At 62.6% G+C, this 17,589-nt stretch overlaps 1 protein-coding gene across 2 annotated transcripts in view; it reads left to right on the top strand.

Moving 5' to 3' along the window:
- Positions 1-792: 792 nt before the first annotated feature.
- The window catches only part of MTA1 (metastasis associated 1), a 38,007-nt gene continuing 21,210 nt past the window's right edge, over positions 793-17,589 (top strand). For both annotated transcript variants that reach the window (XM_082855380.1, XM_082855381.1), the window contains exons 1-2: positions 793-932; positions 14,651-14,718. In XM_082855380.1, coding sequence (XP_082711506.1) covers positions 905-932; positions 14,651-14,718 — 96 coding nt within the window. In that variant the 5' untranslated portion in view covers positions 793-904. The remainder of the gene's footprint in view (positions 933-14,650; positions 14,719-17,589) is intronic.

Below are 17,589 nucleotides of genomic sequence, written 5' to 3'. Positions count from 1 at the left end.
GCTCACACTCGGTTGCAGGTTCTGCCGGGCCTGGGGAGGACAGGCAGGTGCCTCACCCACAGGGGCCCGTCCGGACTCGCTGTACTGGGCACGCACCGCCCCCCGCCCCACCAGCCGCGGGCTCTGGGCCGTGTCAGAGAGGCCTGCGGGACCCCCGCTCTCAGGCGGGGCGTTGCAGAGGGTCCTCTGGGCACGGCCACGCGCCTCCCTTGGCCTTCTCCTCAGGCCACAGTCCACGGAGGCAGTGCCCGCACGGAGGTGGGATGGGGGCGCCGCCGCTGTCCGGGCGGGGCGTGGGGCTGGGCAGTGGGGCAGGGACAAAGACCCCTGCCGTGAGCGGAGAGGGCCGGGCCGGGAGTCAAGAGGCCGCGGCTGGGCCGCTGCGCTTCAGGGAAGCGAGGGACTCGGAGGGGACCCTGCGACAGGAGGGAGGGTGGGAAGGAGGAGCGGGAAGCCCAGGAAGGACTCGGACCGGCGTGGACGGCTGGTGGGGGCCGCTGCGGGGAGGGGCTTGGGGAAGACCCCGGGGGGCGCGGGCAGGCGTCTGGGAGCGCGCGGCCGCGGGTCGGGTAACCGCCCACTCGGTGGGCGGTGGCGCCCGAGGCCCCTCCCTCCTCGCGGCCGCTCCTCCTCTTCCTCTCCCGCCCGCACCGCGGCCCTCGGTCCCTGCGCGGCCTCGGCGGCCTCGGCGGCGGCGGCGGCGGCGGCGGCGGCGGCGGCGGCGGCGGCGGCGGCGGCGGCGGCGGCGGCGGCGGCGGCAGCAGCAGCAGCGCGGCCCCTTTAAACCGCCCGCCCGCTCGCGCCCCCGCGCCTCGCGCCCGCGCGCCTCCATTTTCCCGGCCGCCCGCGCCGAGCCCCGCGCCCAGCCCGGCCCAGCCTGCGGCCTCCGCCGCCGCCGCCGGACATGGCCGCCAACATGTACAGGGTCGGAGGTAAGGCCGCCGCCTGTCTGCCCGCCGCCGCCGCCGCCTTTATGCGCCGCGGGCCCGACCCTGCCACCCCGGGCCCCGCCGGCCCCCATCCCCCCAGTCCCCGCCGGGTCCCCATCCCCTCCGGGCCCCATTCCGTCCCCCATCTCTCCTCCTCTCCCTGCCTCGGTCCCAAACCGCCGCCCCGGGCCTCGCCATACCTCCGCCCGGGCCCCCTCTGCACCCCCTGCCCGGGTCCCCCGTCGTATCCCTCCCTCCCCCATTTTCCCTTCTTCCCCTTCCCCTCCTCCGCCCGCCTCCCCATCGGCCCAGCCCCCCCATCGGCCCACTTCTGGTCCCCTCCCTCCGCCTCTGCACCCCTCCCCCACTGCAGGCCGTCCCGGCTGGGCCGTCCTTCCCCCTCCCCCGGCAGCGCTCACCCACTCTTCTGTACCCCACCCCATCTCCTTCCCCTCCCCCCCCCTTTCTGAGCAGCCTGTTCCTCCTCCGCCACCTCTGCCTCGGCCATGCTCATCCCAACCCGAAGTGACCCCTTGGGCCGGCCCTCACGAGCCGGTGCGGGTAGTGGCCGAGCGGCGCACCAGGGAGGCGGGGGCTCTGCCCACCTGTTGGGGGCTGACCGTGTAGCCTGTTGGGCCCTGGCAGAGGAACTGTGGAAGGCTCTGAAGTCGCAGAGCATGCTTCCGGGCCAGCGACCTGGCGGGAGCCCCCGACCCCGGAGCAGAGCTGGAGCACATGGTCTGGGGGGGGCGGTGCTGGCTGCCCTCCTGGGAGCGGGAGTTTGGGGGCCGCAGGGGTGTGGAGTGCCCACCGGGGCAGGCAGGGCTGGGTCGGGTGCTGGGGGGGTGACTGGGTCCCCTCTGGGGTGGGGAGCCCCATGCGTGGGAGCCCAGGGGCGGCTGAGCTACCCCTTTGGCCGGGCGTGTGCTTGGCGGCTTCCCCTAGCAGGGTTCCCTCTCCGGGTCCTCAGCAGCCTGTGGTCACCCCAAGCATGCTTTTCTAAGACACCCCCAAACTTTCTGCTGCGTCTTGTTTCCCCAGCCCAGCAGGGAGGTGCTTTGCAAGGGTGCAGAAGGGGCAGGTAGCCCCCCGGTTAGGGGGTCGCTGAGCTGGCTGAGGCCCTGGGGGGCTGGCTTCCTGGGCTGTTCGTCCTCCCATTTGGGCCCCAGGAAGCCGCCGGCTTTGGGCCTTGTCCCTCTTCGTGGGGCGGGGGCTCCGGGAGGCTGTGCCGCGGGTTTTCCATGGGGTTCTGAGCTGGTCCTTCACAGGGAGGTGAGGGGCCCACCCTCTCTGAGCCTGAGATGCTCACTTGCCCACCTTTGGTGGAGTGTGTCAGGGCTGAGGACGGCGCTGGCCTCGCTTACCAAGTGTCCTCTGTGCTCAGTCTGCGCTCTCTCTGGCCAGGTGACCCCGAGTGTCAGGCCAGCCTTGTCACCTTGGGCGTAAACCCCCATCTGTGCAGGGGGTCAGTGCAGCACCTGCCTGGCCGGCAGGCCCTCCCTTGCTCTCTCTGGCTCAGAGGTGGTCATGGGAATGGGGGCCTGTGCCCCGTGTAGCTCAGGCCCCTGGCGGACGCCTGTGGGGAGCACGCTGCAGTGTAGGGCCCTTCTGGGAGGGGCCTGTTCACTTCCCAGCCTCGCCACTCCAGGCAGGAGCCTGCCGTCTGCGGGTGGAGGCGGGAGGGTCACCCCCAGGGCCGGGCCGCCTGCTCCGCCCTGTAGCTTCGGCCTCTGCCTCACCCCGGCTGCGCAGCCCAGGGCTCCTGCCTCCCTTGCAGCTGCCCGTTCAGTGCTCCTCGAACCCGTGCCCTCTTGGGCCACCTTTCCGCAGTGCAGACCCCTCCTGGCCTCCTGCGCAGCCTGAGGCCCCTCCGGTCTGCCCACCCTCCAGCTCGCCCGGGGCCCCCTTGGGTTTAGCCAGCCGGAAGCCCCTCGGCAGGTGTGGTCTTACTTCCCATCCCAGGCGCTGGCCCTGCGGTCACGTCGGCACGCTGAATAAACGAAGCAGTGTCCGCAGAACGGAGGCGCCCAGCTCCTGGTTGGAGGAGGCACGGAGGCTGCAGGAGGAGGTGGCGGTGGCCGGGGGCTGGAGGCCCTCAGCTGGCCCCTGCTGCACTTTCACCCGCTGCCAGGCACTTCTGCCAGCCCCTGCTTCAGTGGGTGGGACATCCACCGTGCCTGCCTGTGGGGACTGGTTCCAAGGGGAGCTGTCCCTGCCCCATCCAGGCCGTGGATGCCCCGATCGCCACTTGTGTCCGCTCCTTGACATACGGGCTTCAAGCCACCTATCCGGCTGCGAAGTCAGCGGGGGCCTGGCCACCCTCAGACCTTCCCGTGCCTCAGTTTCCCCACGGTGTTGACCAGGATCCCTGTGTCCTGCGGTGCCTCCTCCAGGGGAGCGGTCTGCGTGTCCCCCTGAGGGTGTCCTGGAGGCCCTCCCAGGGCCTGCATTGCAGGACCGCTTCCACTTGGACTCCCTCTTGGTCCCTGCAGTTCCGTGCCCAGTTTCTGTATGGAATCCCAAGGCGCTGCCCCAGGTCTGCAAGGCCAGTGGTGCCGGTGGGCGGGGTGTTGGCAGGCTGGCACCCTGTCCCGAGGTGCTGCTTGTTCGGGGTTGGGGGGCGGTGTCTGGATTTCTCAGGGCCCAGCCAGAGGAAGGTACGCCCCTCTCTTGCTGGGGTTTGGCCCTGCCTGGGCAGCCTGCTCTGGCCTGGGGGGCACTGCAGGAGCAGAGTCTGGGAAAGCCCCCCTCCCCGCCGCCCCTGTTGTCTCCACTCAGGACGCTCTACCTTTTCCAAAGGTGCCAGACTCAGCCAGGAAAGTACAGGATGCCCGTTCAGTTTGGATTTCAGATAAACAGTTTCTTAGCGTAAGTTTGTACCAAATATCGCATGGGAGGGACATGCACTAGAAAGTAGTTAGCAGAGTCCAGCGTTCTCTGGGTGGCCTGCATTCTACCTGGCAGGCCGTCCCGAGGCCCTGCCAGGATGTCTGGGCGGGGCGAAGGCATGGCTGCAGCTCTGTGCCAGCTGACTGGCTGGGCGGAGTGGGTCAGCCTGGGAGGGGACAGGGCCTGGTTCTTCCCCGGGAAGTGACCCAGCCTGGGCAGAGAGTTGCCTTCGGCGGTGACAGCAAATGTGGTGGAGGAGGCCTGGACTCGGGTGGCGGGGTCAGGGTCCACGAACCCTCTTCCTCTGGGGTCTGCGCTCTGCGTGGGGAGTGGGGGCACCTGGCCAGTCTTCTGGAACCAGCCATGGACTGAGGGCACCACGGGCACCTCTTTTTGTCTCTGTGCAGAGACGTGCTGTCACGTTTCAGGACAGAAAGCAAAAACCAACAGCTAGGAGCCACCGATACCACGGTCACTGGGGCGGTGGGTATGTTTTTAATGGGCGGGCTGCAACCATCTCCCCTCAAGTCTCGTCTCTTGTTTTTCTTCTATCGTTGTAAGAAATTAACCCCCATTCTTTTGGATAGTTGATTTTTAAAAATATATTTTGAAAAGGTGATAGGAACACCCTAGTCCTCCAGGCAGCTTGACAGTGTCTCCGTTGCCCCTGCTGTTTTTGCCTTTGTCATCTGTATCCTGTCCTGTTGTCAGAAATGCTTGTTTGTTTAATTTTAACTTTTGACTAGGTAAGACACCCACACGCGGGAGAATGCCAGACTTGTGCGGGGCCAGCAGGGACGTTCTCACATGGCAGGGCGGGCACCCCTGCAGTGCGCAGTGGCCTTCCCAGGACGTGTGGACGTGGGTGCTGGCATGCGGGGCCCGAAGGGTGGCTTGGGTGAGGTTGGCACAGGGGCCCCTCCTCCCAGCTGTCTCCCGCTGAAGTTCGGGGCGGGGTGAGGGTGGTGGGGTGCCCTGAGGCCCCCCATGACCCCCAGCCTGCCTTCTCTCAAGACTTTGATGTTGTACACAATGTCCTGTCCTGCCTTCCGTCTCTGTCTGCCCTGCACCCCTGTCCGTCTGTCTTCAGGGAGCAGGGGGCCCGTGTCCTGTAGCAGTGGGCACAGCCTTCCAGGGGCTCTGGGGGCCCCTGTGTGGACGGACGAGGGTGCTGGTGCCGTCTCCACAGCCGGGGGGTCCAGGCTGACGTCGGGGTGTGGTTCCTGGGGAGGGCCTGGCGGGCGGGGCTTCCAGGGGTGGCCTTGGGGATGCTGCCCGTCGTCTTGCGCTGGCCATGCCCCTGCGGCCTCCCTGCTCCCGGTCAGTGGGATGCAGGTTGGAGCTGTACCTTCTCGTGGGACGCCTGCTCTCCCGGCCCTGCAGCGCCCTGATCCTCTCCTGGCTGCGATTCTTGGGCTGCCTGAGGAGATGACCCTTCTGAGCAGCTGGTCTGCTCCGTCTCCCCTACTTCAAACTGCTTAGTGGTTCCTGCGGTGGGGGGTCAACTCCCAGCATCTTCGGGGCCCCACGACCCGGCCCCGCCCTTGGGTGGCCCCCCATCGCCCCCCGACTGGGTCCTGGCCCTCTTGTCGCTGTGCGGGGGTCCCAGCTGGGCATGGGCCCCTGAGATGGAGGCCCAGGTTCCTCTGGGTGACGCGTGTGACGGTGGTGACCGGAGGTGGGGGCTGCTTGCCTCGGGAGCGAGGGGCGTGGCTGCGGCATGCCCAGAGGGACCCCCGCACTCGGCACCCCTGGAGGGCAGGCCCGCCACCTCCCTGCCCTCTGCAAGGCAGGGGTCCAGGCGGCCACACTGGCTCCCCGAGGGTCCGTCTGTGGGCGTCGGGCAGAGTGGGCTCCTCGGGCTGCGCGGGCGGGGCTCCCCTGGGGGTCGCAGCAGGTCGCCTCTCAGAGGCGGCCGCACCCCGTGGGAGGGGACTGGGTTCAGCTCAGGGCCGCGGGGGGACGTGCTCCAGTGAACTCAGCTGTGGGCACCGGCCCGGCTTTCCCTGGCGTGCGGGTGAGGACGGCTCTGTCCCTCTGTCTGTAGAGATGTGCGGGACACCTGCCGTGCTCAGGCCTGGGACCCGGCCTCTGGCGCCCGCGTGACTGGCCGTCAGCCTCCGCCCTGTGCTCCAGCCCCTGGAGGGAGGCCAGGCCCCGTGGTCATCGACCACTTGCCCCTCCAGTCAGGGTCCGGCCTCCGTCCAGCGGGGTGTGTACGCGGGAGGCCTGGCTGGGGAGCCGGAGCCGCCGGGGCGAGGACAGAGGAGCGGAGGGGGCCCGCGTGCAGGCGTCCTGGCTCTGGGCTTGGGGGGGCCCAGGTGTAGCAGGTGAAAGCGGACATGGTCCTGCAGGGTCAGGAGTCTGGCTTCCTTCGGCGCCCCGCCGTTCCCGCCGCAGGGTCCCCAGCCCCAGGGGACCTGGTGGGAGGCGGTTCTGGAGGGATGCTGACGGGTCTGGCGGCCCTCCTGGGGTGTGCGCCCGTGTTCTTGTGGGGCCTCTGTCCCCGCTGGCTCCCCTCGCGCGGCCTCCTGGCTGTGACCAGCCCGCCCACTTGCTCAGCGGACACATCCTGTCCAGCCCCATCACTCCTCACGGATCGTCTTTGCGAATCCGCTGTCTCCCTAAGGTTGATGTGTAACGAGTGGAGCCACGAGGGATGGGTCCCCCGGCCTGTTTAGGACCATGCCACTTGAAGTTTTGAGCTTTTAGTTGGAGATTTCGGTGTTTCAAGTGCCCCTCAGCATAGCCATGAAGTGCGTCCAGTATCCCTAAGCGCAGGGAGGCTACGGGCCCAGCACTCATGAATGGACGATATGATCCGTACCGGATACGGTGTCTTTAAATGGACTCTCACAGAGGACAGGTTATGTGTCGATCTGCTGATGAAAAGGTGGCCCGAGGCTGGTGGGACCCTGACCCTGGGCTCCCCATGGGGCGATGGCTCAGTTCAGCATAGTTCGGTGTTAGTGGTGACATTAGGGTACATCATTACTGAGACAAATAGGAACGGCCTGTGTGTATTTTTTACATTTAAATTTGGGTCTATTGAAGTACACTTTTCAACACCGTTTTATGTGTGCGGTTCTTTGAGTTGGGCAGACGCACACCGTTGTGTAACTGCCGCACACGCTTCCACGTGTGTGGTCCTAAACAGGCCAGGAGGGGGAGGTAAGCGGTTAGACTGCTTCCACGACCCGAGTGTCCCTCTTGCCTTCTGTAGTCAGCCCGCCTGCCCCCCACCCCAGCTCTGGCAGCCCCGATCTGCCCCTGTTGCTGCAGATCCCCTTTACAGGGTGTCATGCAGCACGCCGGCTTCTTCATGGGGTGCAGCGCGTCCAGGACTTGTCCTCGTGTCGGTGGCTCATCCTCTGCTTGCTGAATAGGTTCCATCGAATGGACGTACCGAGGTGTATTCAGCAGCGAAGGGACATTGGGGCCGGCTCGGTCCCTCAGGCTGCTGTAACGAGGCGTGAGCCGCTGGGGGCTGGGCAGCAACAGATGCCAACTTCTTGCAGCTCTGAAGGCTGCAGGCCCCAGGTCAAGGCTCCAGCAGCCTCGATGTCTGGGGAGCTCTGTGGGGTCTCCTGTAAGAGCACTAATCCCACTCCGGGCCCCACCTACGCACCTCCCAAAGGCCCTGCCTCCAGATACCATGGCTTTGGGGTTAGGATTTCAGCGTGACTTTTGGAAGGACCTGATATTCATATCACAGCTGGGCCATTTCCAGGTTTTTTTTTTATATATAATTTTTTATTTATTTATTTTATTTATTTTTGGCTGCGTTGGGTCTTCGTTGCTGCGCGTGGGCTTTCTTTAGTTGCGGCGAGCGGAGCTACTCTTTGTTGCGGTGCACGGGCTTCTCATTGCCGTGGCTTCTCTTGTTGCGGAGCACAGACTCTAGGCACGTGGGCTTCAGTAGTTGTGGCTCCCGGGCTCTGGTGCACAGGCTCAGTAGTTGTCGTGCATACAGGCTTAGTTGCTCTGTGGCATGTGGGATCTTCCCGGACCAGGGCTCGAACCCGTGTCCCCTGCATTGGCAGGCGGATTCTTAACCACTGTGCCACCAGGGAAGCCCCTATTTCCAGTTTTGGTGGTTGAGTGAAGCCGACCGTGAGCACCTGTGCTCAGCTTTGAGTGTGAACGTTTGTTCTTATGGGTGTTTCTCATGGGTGAAAGTGCCCAGGGGTGGGGTTGCCTGGTGGAGTCGCCTGTCCGCAGTGCAGCCTGATTACTTTCCAAGGCGGCGGCATTATTTTCCTGTGCTCCCGGCAGCGATGCTGAGGGTCCTGGGTCCTCTGCACAGGAGTCTGACTGGCACACAGGTCATCTCACTAGAGTTTTGATTCACGTTTCCCTAAGCATCCGTGCTGCTGGCCCCCTTTCCGCGTGTTTATTTGCCGTTCCTGTGCCTTTGGTCAGGCGTCTGGACAAATCCTTTGCCCGGTTTTTAAAATTGGAAAGAAACTTACTGTTGAGTTGTGAGAGTTTCTTTTATATTCTGGATTTCAGTTGTTTACGCTATATGTATTTTGCAAATTTTCTCTTTTACAAGAGAGAAGTATATGAAGTGTGCCCACCCCAAGGTCACAAAGATTTTATCCTGTTTTCTTGTAGAATTTTTATGGTTCCAGGTTTTACTTGCAAGTGTAGGACCCATTTTGAGTTCATTGTTTCGTGTGTGGTAGGGGTGATGGTTCTCGGGTCCTTCCCCTTTTGCGTGTGAGCGTCCAGTCGTCCATCTCCACCTGTTAACCTCTTGGCCGCCCCCCCCATCTGTGGGCACCGTGGTCCAACCCGGTTGCCGTGGTGCCCTTCGTTCCTCCTCTTGTCCATTGATGCGGCCATGCTTGTGCCAGTCCACGCCGTCTGGATTACTGTAACTTCACGGCAAATCTGGATCAGGTGGGAATCCTCCAACTTTTGTCCTTTTTCTTTTTCTTTTTGGTCGTGCCACGCAGCTTGCGGGATCTTGGTTCCCTGGCCAGGGACTGAACCGGGCCCTTGGCAGTGAGCGTGCAGGGCCCTAACCACTGGACCGCCGGGAATCCCCTGACTGTCCTTTTCCACATTGTGGGGCCTGTTCTGGCGTCTCGGATTCCCCTGTAAAGGGTAGGATCGGCTTATTGGTTTCTACAGAAAGAAACTGTGGAGTCTTGATTGGGATCACGTTGAAACTATGGTTGAGATCAGTTTGGGGGAGAATTGGCATCTTCACCAGGACTGAGTCCTCTGCTACAGGGACTGGCAGGCTGCGGCCCACTGCCTGTTCTCGTGTGACTCATGAGCTAAGAATGGTTCCTACATTTTTAAATGGTTGAGGAAAAAAAATCAAAAGAAGAATACTTTAGGACACATGAAAATTCCATGAAATTCAAATCTCAGTGCCCATAAATAGAGTCGTGTTGGAACGAGCCGTGCTCGTGCGTTTGCATTTGTCCTCACTGCTTTGGGGCCTCAGTATGGCCGAGCGGTGGTGAGGCCACCTCACTTGCTCGCCTGCCCACCTGCGGTGCCGTCATTGCGAATCACACCTACGTGTCGTAACTCACCAGCTCGCAGCCCTGTCTGCATCCCCGTCCCCGCCGAGCGAGCAGGGCACCCGGGCTTGGGAGGTGGTGGCTTTAGGGGCGTGGGCGCTGTGCCGAAGGGACGCAGCGTGTGTGGGTGCAGCCGCAGGGCTCTTTCACGGAAGTTCGCGAACCGGACAAGAGCCTCCAGCGGGGTCTGCTTGCTTATCGGCTGGGCAGGCGAAGCCGGTTACTGGTGGTGGCGTCATTCAGTCGTGGTGGTGGCAGCTGGCCGAGGAGCAGCCTTTGGGAGGCTGGTTGCCCGGGTTGAGGGGCTGGGAGTGGGCACGGGGTGCGCGGGATGGGCTCCCCACAAGGAGACCGGCCTCTGTGAAGAGTCCACCTGGACCAGGCACAGCCGAGATGTTCAGAGAAGTGGGGAAAATGCCAGCCTCGTGCCGACTGAAGCGGGCTCTACTAGGATGCTGTGTCTGCCCGGCTGGGCTCGGGGAGCCGGGGGGACGTCGTTTCCGGTGCGGCCACCAGGGCGTTGCGGGACAGGTCAGCCTGGATCGGAGCCCTCCCAGCACAGCAGCGTCCAGTCTGTGGGGCCTGATGGCGCGGAGAGGCGCGGGGCTGGCATCCTGCTCGTTGCACTGGGTCATCCATCCTCTCCTGTCCTTGGACATCGGGCTTCCTGGTGCTCAGCCTTTGGACTCAGGCTGATTCTCGCCACTGGCTCCGGTCCCCAGCTTGCAGACGGCAGATCATCTGACCTCTCAGCCTCCAGACCCACGTGAGCTGACTCGTAGGACAGACTGCTATGTGCGCGAACAGAATTTGGTGTATGGAGCAGAACGGCTCGGCTGGACTCCTGGACAAAGCTTGTTAACACATCAGGTGCCTGGAGCCCGTGGTCCGTCGGGCTGCTTGTCAGCAGGCGTTTGTGCAAAATGTTGAGTCTTCGTGCTTCATCCCACCTGTCGTGTCAGCGGTGAGCTGCACTTGACCTCGAGGAGTCAGCCGTCATCAGTTCTGTGAATTTTTATCAGAAGTGGAAGCTGAGGACTTCCCTGGTGGTGCAGTGGTTAAGAATCCGCCTGCCAGTGCAGGGGACACCAGTTTGACCCCTGGTCCAGGAAGATCCCACATGCTGCGGAGCAGCTAAGCCCATGCACTGTAACTACTGAGCTCGCGTGCTGCAACTACTGAAGCCCGCACGCCTAGACCTAGGCTGTGCTACACAATAAGAGAAGCCACTGCTCGCCGCAACTAGAGAAAGCCTGTGCGCAGCAGTGAAGACCCAACACAGCCAAAATAAAAGGTGGAAGCTGAATATCTTGACTTGCCCTACCACGCAGCAGCTTGAGGGCGTAGCAGTGGTTAAATTTTACTGTGATTTCTTAAATGTGGGGCAGAAATTGGAATTTTTCAGAATGAGAAGAACACTCAACCACGAGTATCAAACACTGAGCGCCTTTGGAAATTCGTTTCTGCTGCATGCTTGATAATGGCCCTTTGTGAACTCATCTCAAAATTGCATGAAATGGCCCTTCCTGCAGACTTACACTGTGGTGCATCCATCTTGGTGATGACTGACGTTGTTTGAATCCCAAACTGCTTTATACGGTTTCTTACCGTCAGATGTTAAAACGAGAAATGGGATCTCCATTCCGACCCAGATTTGCATCGGGCATGTTTTCTGCGTTCAGACCACAGTCCCCGCAGTGTGTTCTGGGCCGCGGTGCACGTGCGAAGGAGGTTTCTGTGTTTCAGAAGCCACGTAGCTGCCTTGAGGAGCTGCCCCACCATCTGTACTGTGTCACCTGCTGCAGTTCTGGGTCAGCAAAGCCATCAAACTCATGGCTGAGTTTAGTACAACAAAAGGATATACACCAGAATCAGCAGAGGTAAAAAGGTCAAGGCTTCCAGCTGGCCTCTCCCAGGGCCACAGGTGGTGAGACCACACGCAGCTCGATGTCCAGGCTGTTAATCCAGGTCGGTCACGTAGCCATGACTGACCATCAGCGTGGCTGGCCTTAGTGTCCAGCCCTCCGGAGGTCAGGTTGATCTCTGGCCCACCACAGATCACACTGTCGGCATGGTCTGTGTGGCCCGTGCCCCCAGGTGGGCAAAGGCTCCCATCAGGCAGGACCCTCCAGGGGCTTTGGGGCAACCTCCCAGGAGCAGGTCAGGGGCCACACCTTCCTTTGGACGTGCGGGGTGTGGATGACCCAGGCCTGCTGGGTTCACCCTTCACTGCACAAATGCTGAAAGGGAAAGGTCGAGAGAAATCTCAGAGAGTCCAGTACGAGTGTGCTCAATTAAAATTTCATGCTTGCAGATGGATATCGTTGTTTGGGTACTTTTTATGCAGAAAGACATAGAGGCCGCGTCACAGGTCAGCATTAACAGGGACGTTGCGATGGGTTTTCGTGATCCAGAACGTGAACTTGAGCCCCGATGAAGCAAATTGTCCTCCCCCAAAGCAGAATTCCTTAGTAGGCCAGGATTATCACAAAAAGTATACTCAATTATTATTGTTTGGATTTTAGTTTCATTGGCAGAATGTTTGTGTTAATGTATTACGTTAATACCCAAGTGATACCTTTGGCTTAGCCTCTTGTCGTGCGAAGCCTGAAGTATTTACTCTCTGGCCCTGTACTGAAAAAAAGGTTGACGGCCTGTGTTTTGATCCATGGTGTCTTATGTTAGGATTTATTTAGATTTTGTTGGTTTTTCTCGGTAGCGTTTTGTAGTTTTCAGCATACAGATCTCGGCACAGAGCTTTTGATCTTCAGAGATCTGTAGGTTGTTAAATTAGTACTGCAGTACTTGTGTGAGCTGTTGTAAATGGTACTTTTAATACACTATTTTTGTATCCTATGAGCTTGCTAAACCCTCACTCGCTCGTTTTTCTTTTTTAAGTGAAAGCAGGTTTATGGAGAGGGCAACACATGCCGTAGGCAGAATGCAGTCCATCTCAAGGCACGAGCGGCCCCTCACTCATTCGCTTTAATAGCTTTTTGTAGACTCCGGGCACTTCTCTGTGGACAGTCATGCCCTCTGCATTTGGAGAGTTTTCTCTCTTCCTTTCCAATCTGTGCGCCCTTCATGTGTTTATTTGTCCTCGTGGCACCGACCAGGCCTGTGGGTGAGCAGCAGAGCAGGGGATCGACTCCCGTGCCCTCTTCCGGCTTTAGGGGAGGGCACCGTGTTTTCATCAGTAAACGGGACTTCACTGTAGGTTTTTGGTAAACGCCTGCTAGCAGGCGAGGATGTTCCCCTGAATTCCTAGTTTGCGTCAGAGGTTTTTTGTTTTTTAACAAATTTATTTATTTATTTTTGGCGGCATTGGGTCTTCGTTGCGGTGCGTGGGCTTCTCATTGCGGTGGATTCTCTTGCGGAGCACGGGCTCTAGGCGCGTGGGCTTCAGTAGTTGTGGTGCATGGGCTCTAGAGTGCAGGCTCAGTAGTTGTGGCTCGCGGGCTCTCGAGCGCAGCCTCAGTAGTTGTGGCACATGGGCCCAGCCGCTCCGCGGCATGTGGGATCTTCCCAGACCAGGGCACGAACCCGTGTCCCCTGCGTTGGCAGGCGGGTTCTCAACCACTGCGCCACCAGGGAAGCCCCTGTGTCAGAGTTTTTATCAGGCATTGTGTAGGTTTCGTCAGCTCTTCTGCATCTGTTGAGATGGTTTTTCTGCTTCATTCCACTGCTGTGATTTCGACGTGTCCCCAGGTGTGACTCCCAGTGGTCAAGGGGCGTTGTCCCCTTGCTGGGTGGCCAGCTTCCATGTGCAGAGGTCGTGCTGAGAAGCTGTGCTCCAAGTTGGTGAGGGGCGCTGCCCTGTGGTCTCTCGCGGTGTCCGGCCTTCTGAGCCACCGGGGGCTCCCTGCTCTAGTGCTTTCTGGGAGAGTTCGTGTGGACTGTGTTCAGCCTCCCTTCCGTGTTCGGTGCGATTCACCAGCGACGCTGTCTGGGCCGGGGAGGGGCTGGGGCTTCTCCCCTCCCTTCGTTCTCCCTTTGGAAGGCGGTTGCCTCTGCGCTCCGTCCTCTTCGCGGGTGCAGGGGAGGCTCGTGTCTCCTCCCGCTGCTGCTGCCGCCTCTCCCCCTCCTGCCTCTTTCTTTGTTCCCCACCTACCAAAGCACGAGTTACAGGCGGTGAAGCCCAGTCCTCAGAAGCTCAGGGCAGCTGCCGGCAGGTGTGTAAGTGCCGCCCGGGCACAAGACGCACAGTCCCCCGAGCCCCCCGCTGCCCCGTGTCCAGGGCACCTTTCCTGGCGCTGCCGGGACTCTGTCGCTGGACGCAGACCTGCTGTCTGCCTGTCTGCCACCCCCTACCCTCCCGGGGGAGCGTTTGGGTGGTTTCCAGTTCCTGACACGCAGGAGTAATTATTTCAGGTTTGATTTGCTCTTTATCTAGTTTCTTAGAACGAAAGCTTGGATGATTGATTTGAGACCTTTTTATAAAACTGCTTAGTTGAGATACAATCTACATGTGATAAAACCCGCCCATCTGGAGTGTATGGTCCAGGGAGGGGCAGCGCGGCCGCAGTCGCCCTGAAACACGCTCGTGCCGGCCAGCCCCTCCCGCAGGCCTCTCTTTGTCCAGCCAGCCTCCGGGCACACCCCTCCTGTGATCCCTCTGGGGTCTTCACCTCCGTCCGGGGGCACCTGGGCCGTGTGCACATGCAGGCCTCAGCGGACTCCAGCCAGGACAGCCTCCCGGTCAGCCGTCCCCTGCGGGGCTGGTCTCGCGGCTGTCCTGGGCTTTCCCGGGTGGACCCCGGGGCCTCCCTGAGCCAGAGCCCCACTCGCCCTTGGGGGCGTTGGGGAAACGGAGAGCACGTGTGGTTTTTCTGTGAGGGGAGCCTGTGCTGACTTGAAGTCTGGGGGACCCGGCAGGGCGGCAGCACCCTCAGGACCCCGCTCCCCTGGGCCCCCGACCTCGTGCCGCCCCGGCGAGCTCCGTTTCTCCTCCACCCGGAAAGCCCCGGCCTCCGTTCAGCTCTTTTGTCTTTGGAGGAGAGGTGGTGGGACGCCGGGGGATGTGCATGGGGGGATGGCCGGGGCCTGGCAGCCTCCATGCCGACGTGGTCTCTGGGGCCGGCCGTAGCAGTGCCTGTGACCGTCCTTCCCGCCCTGGCGGTGCCGCTCTTGGGGCCCCCTCCGGGCCGGCTGCAGCCCCCGCGGCCCCCCACCCCCCCGCCTGAGCCTGGCCCCCGCCTGCCGCCGCAGATGCAGCCGGGCCGCGGGCGAGCGGGGGGGCCGGCTCCCAGGCTGGCGGACTCGCGAGGCTGACGCGCTCTCGCCCGTTTGCAGACTACGTCTACTTCGAGAACTCCTCCAGCAACCCGTACCTGATCCGGAGGATCGAGGAGCTCAACAAGGTAGCGTGCGGCCCCGTCCCTGCTGGGGGGCGGGGGTGCCCCTCCCCGGAGAGCCCATCCCTGCGGGTCCCTGGTAGGGTGTTAGGAGAGGGTCTGGGTTGGATGGTTCCAGCTGAGGAGTGAAGGAAGCCGCCTGGGCGCCCACAGCCCGAAGGTCCCCTGCCCGTCTCCCTCCTCTCTCGTCCCACGTCTGCCGAGCTTACGAGTGGATTAGGGGGCGGGGCCCTCCTGGGCCTGGTGGGGCGCGGTGGGCGTGGGCTCACAGGTTCAGAATGGCCTCTTTGGTCAGAGGAGTGGGCGCTGTCCCGTGCAGACCCCCAAGCCTGGTGGGGGAAGCCCCCCCACGTCTCCTGCCGCCCTCCTTAGTTGGAGGCGTTGGCGGGGATACTGGGGGAGAGGGCATCGGTGTGACCCTTCTCCGAGGCCACGGCTGCGGCCACGGCGGTGCCCGGTCAGCAGGGCCCTTAGCTCTGCCGCTTCTCTCTCCCCTGGTTCCTGCAGAAGGGCGGCTGTGGACCCCCGCCCTGGAGCAGCCCCCGTCCCGGAAGCCCTGTTGTCACTCGTGTTGGCTAGGGGCCACCTTGTTGTGCCTCCGTGTGGCCAGCAGGGGAGGGGCTGCTTTCCTGGACCTCAGGCCTTGGGGCGGTGCAGCCGATTCTCAGGACCATGCAGGGTGGGGCGGGAAGGTCAGGGTGCCGGTCTCCCAAGGATCAGACTAGCCGTGGCGGCACCCCGACCCTAAGGCCGTGCCTGCTGGGACCAGGAGATGGGCGGCGTGCCCGTGCCCCGAAGCCTCAGCCCCGGCCTGGGCGTGTCAGTGACCGGGGCTGGGGGCGGTGGCCGGATGTCCCGTGAGGCCACCACACCGCTGGAACCGGTACGCTGGCGGGCGCCTCCCCCGAGCCCTGCTTTCCGCCCACTGGAGCCGTAGGGCGGAGGGTGCAGCCCGTGCCCGCTGCTGTGATGGGAGCAGGTGTCTGTCCCGCCCCACCCCGTGCGGATCACTGAAGGCGTGGCTGGGGGCCAGGCCTCTGCGTGGAGTCGTCCTGGCAGGCGGGGCCGTGGCAGCCTGTGGTCGCAGGGTGGCCACGGTGCCCTCACTCTGGCCGCGACACGCCACGTGTGTGAGGGAGAGGCAGTGCCGCCCCGTGAGGGTGGACGCAAGTGTGGGCACCAGGAACCTCTGCCGGGTGGGGTGGTGGAAAGGGGCGTGGGTCCAAAGCACCGGGGAGCACGGATGTCTGCTGTGGCCCTCGGGGTCCTCGGAGCCCTGCACCCCTGCTGGCCTCCCCTCCCACCCCACGGGGCATGGGGGCTTCGTCCCGGCTGGAGAGGTGGGCACAGCCCAGGCGATTGTAGTTCAGGCAGGGGCTGAAAACGGGGTCAGTTTGAGGGCCCTCCCCTGACGGCCCCAGGATGCTGGGCAGCCTCGTGTGCAGAGGGAGTGGAGACGGGGGGTGCTCTCTGGGGGCAGATCTGAGCCGCTGGCGTCGCGTCCCAGCAAAACGCCTGCTCTCAGCCTGCGACCTGGACGGAGCAGGGAGGACGGCTTCCACCGTGAGATCCATCAAAAGAAACCGAGGAGAGAGCTGATGAGGGCGCAGAGGAAACTGAGGCCAGACGAGCCGGGGGCATCCTCAGAGAGACGTGGCGGCCGCTGTGACTGGGGAGACTCGGGAGTGAGAAGAGGCTCCTGGAAGTCAGTAGCAGAAACTGGGACGAAAACACAGAGAGAAAACTCAGAAAAGTAGAGAGTCCTCCAACGGCCCAACGTCCAGTTAGTAGGAGTCAGAGGAGACGAGGGCCCTGCAAGCAGAGGAGTGGCCTGAGAAAATGCCCCCACCCCAAGGTCCTCCAGAGCCACAGCCCCGTCCAGCCCCCAGGACAGCGGGCGCCCCGGCGGAGGGCACCCTGTGGGCCGCTGACCAGTCCCCATGCCGCCGCCCAGAGCAGCGGGGGGTGGCGCGGGGTCCTGGCGGGGCCCTGGAGCGGACCCTGGAGCGAGCACTGAGGGGTCAGGAGGAAGGGGGGGCATGTAGGCTGGGGCAGGGGGCGCGGGGTTGCTCTGCGCTTTGTCTCTTTTCTGTAAATGAAAACTAGTCTAAAATGAGTTTCCTTGGCAAAGCCCAGCTCTTTTGAGCCCCTCGGAGCCCCTCTCCTGGGCCGTGCCCGACACCAGTTCCCCCGGCCCTCCCGGGACCTTTCAAAGTAACTGTCGAGTTTTCGTCTTAGAACTTTGATTGGATATATGTGGCATTTACGTTGTTTTCATGAAGAGTTAAAATCTTTACACTGCTGGAGAAAATTGCTGTTGTGAAAGCATGGGAAAAGGCTGGCGGGGGGGTGTGAACGGGGGTGCGTGGAGGGGGGCGCGGAGGGCAGACCCTCGGGACAGGCGTGGGGGGGGGGGGCGGCGTGGGGACCAGGCCCCGTGCGGGCCGGCTGGGTGCCAGCCAGGCAGGAGAGGCCCAGAGGGGACCAGAGGATGGGCGGAGGCCTCCCGGGAAGCCTCTGTCCTGGGATTAGAAGCCAGGTTTTAGGGAGGCAGGTTGGACCGTGGGGTGTGGGAGTCTCGGAAAAGTCCAGCAAAGGATGAAAGGCAGACGCCGCTGACCCCAGTGGGACATCTCCCCGCATCCCACGTTGTCCTCCAGCAGGGTCCTCCTGGGGGGCCAAGGACCCCACTCCGCCTGCTCCCGAGCCGTAGCCACCCCCAGCCTGTGGGAAGGCCCCCTGCCGTCCTGCCCTCGCTCCCGGGCCGCTGAGCCGGCCTCCGTGGAGACAGGAAACGGGCGAGGGTGCCCTGCGGTCGCCCCAGCTTTCCTCCCACAGGCCCTTTGGGACCCCAGCCCGGGGGGCGATGCAGGCAGG

The sequence above is a fragment of the Leucopleurus acutus genome (genome assembly GCF_964270905.1).
Source record: "Leucopleurus acutus genome assembly, chromosome: 1".
NCBI classification, from domain to species: domain Eukaryota; kingdom Metazoa; phylum Chordata; class Mammalia; order Artiodactyla; family Delphinidae; genus Leucopleurus; species Leucopleurus acutus.
The sequence above is the reverse complement of the archived record's forward strand: the minus strand, read 5'-3'. Positions and strand labels throughout refer to the sequence as shown.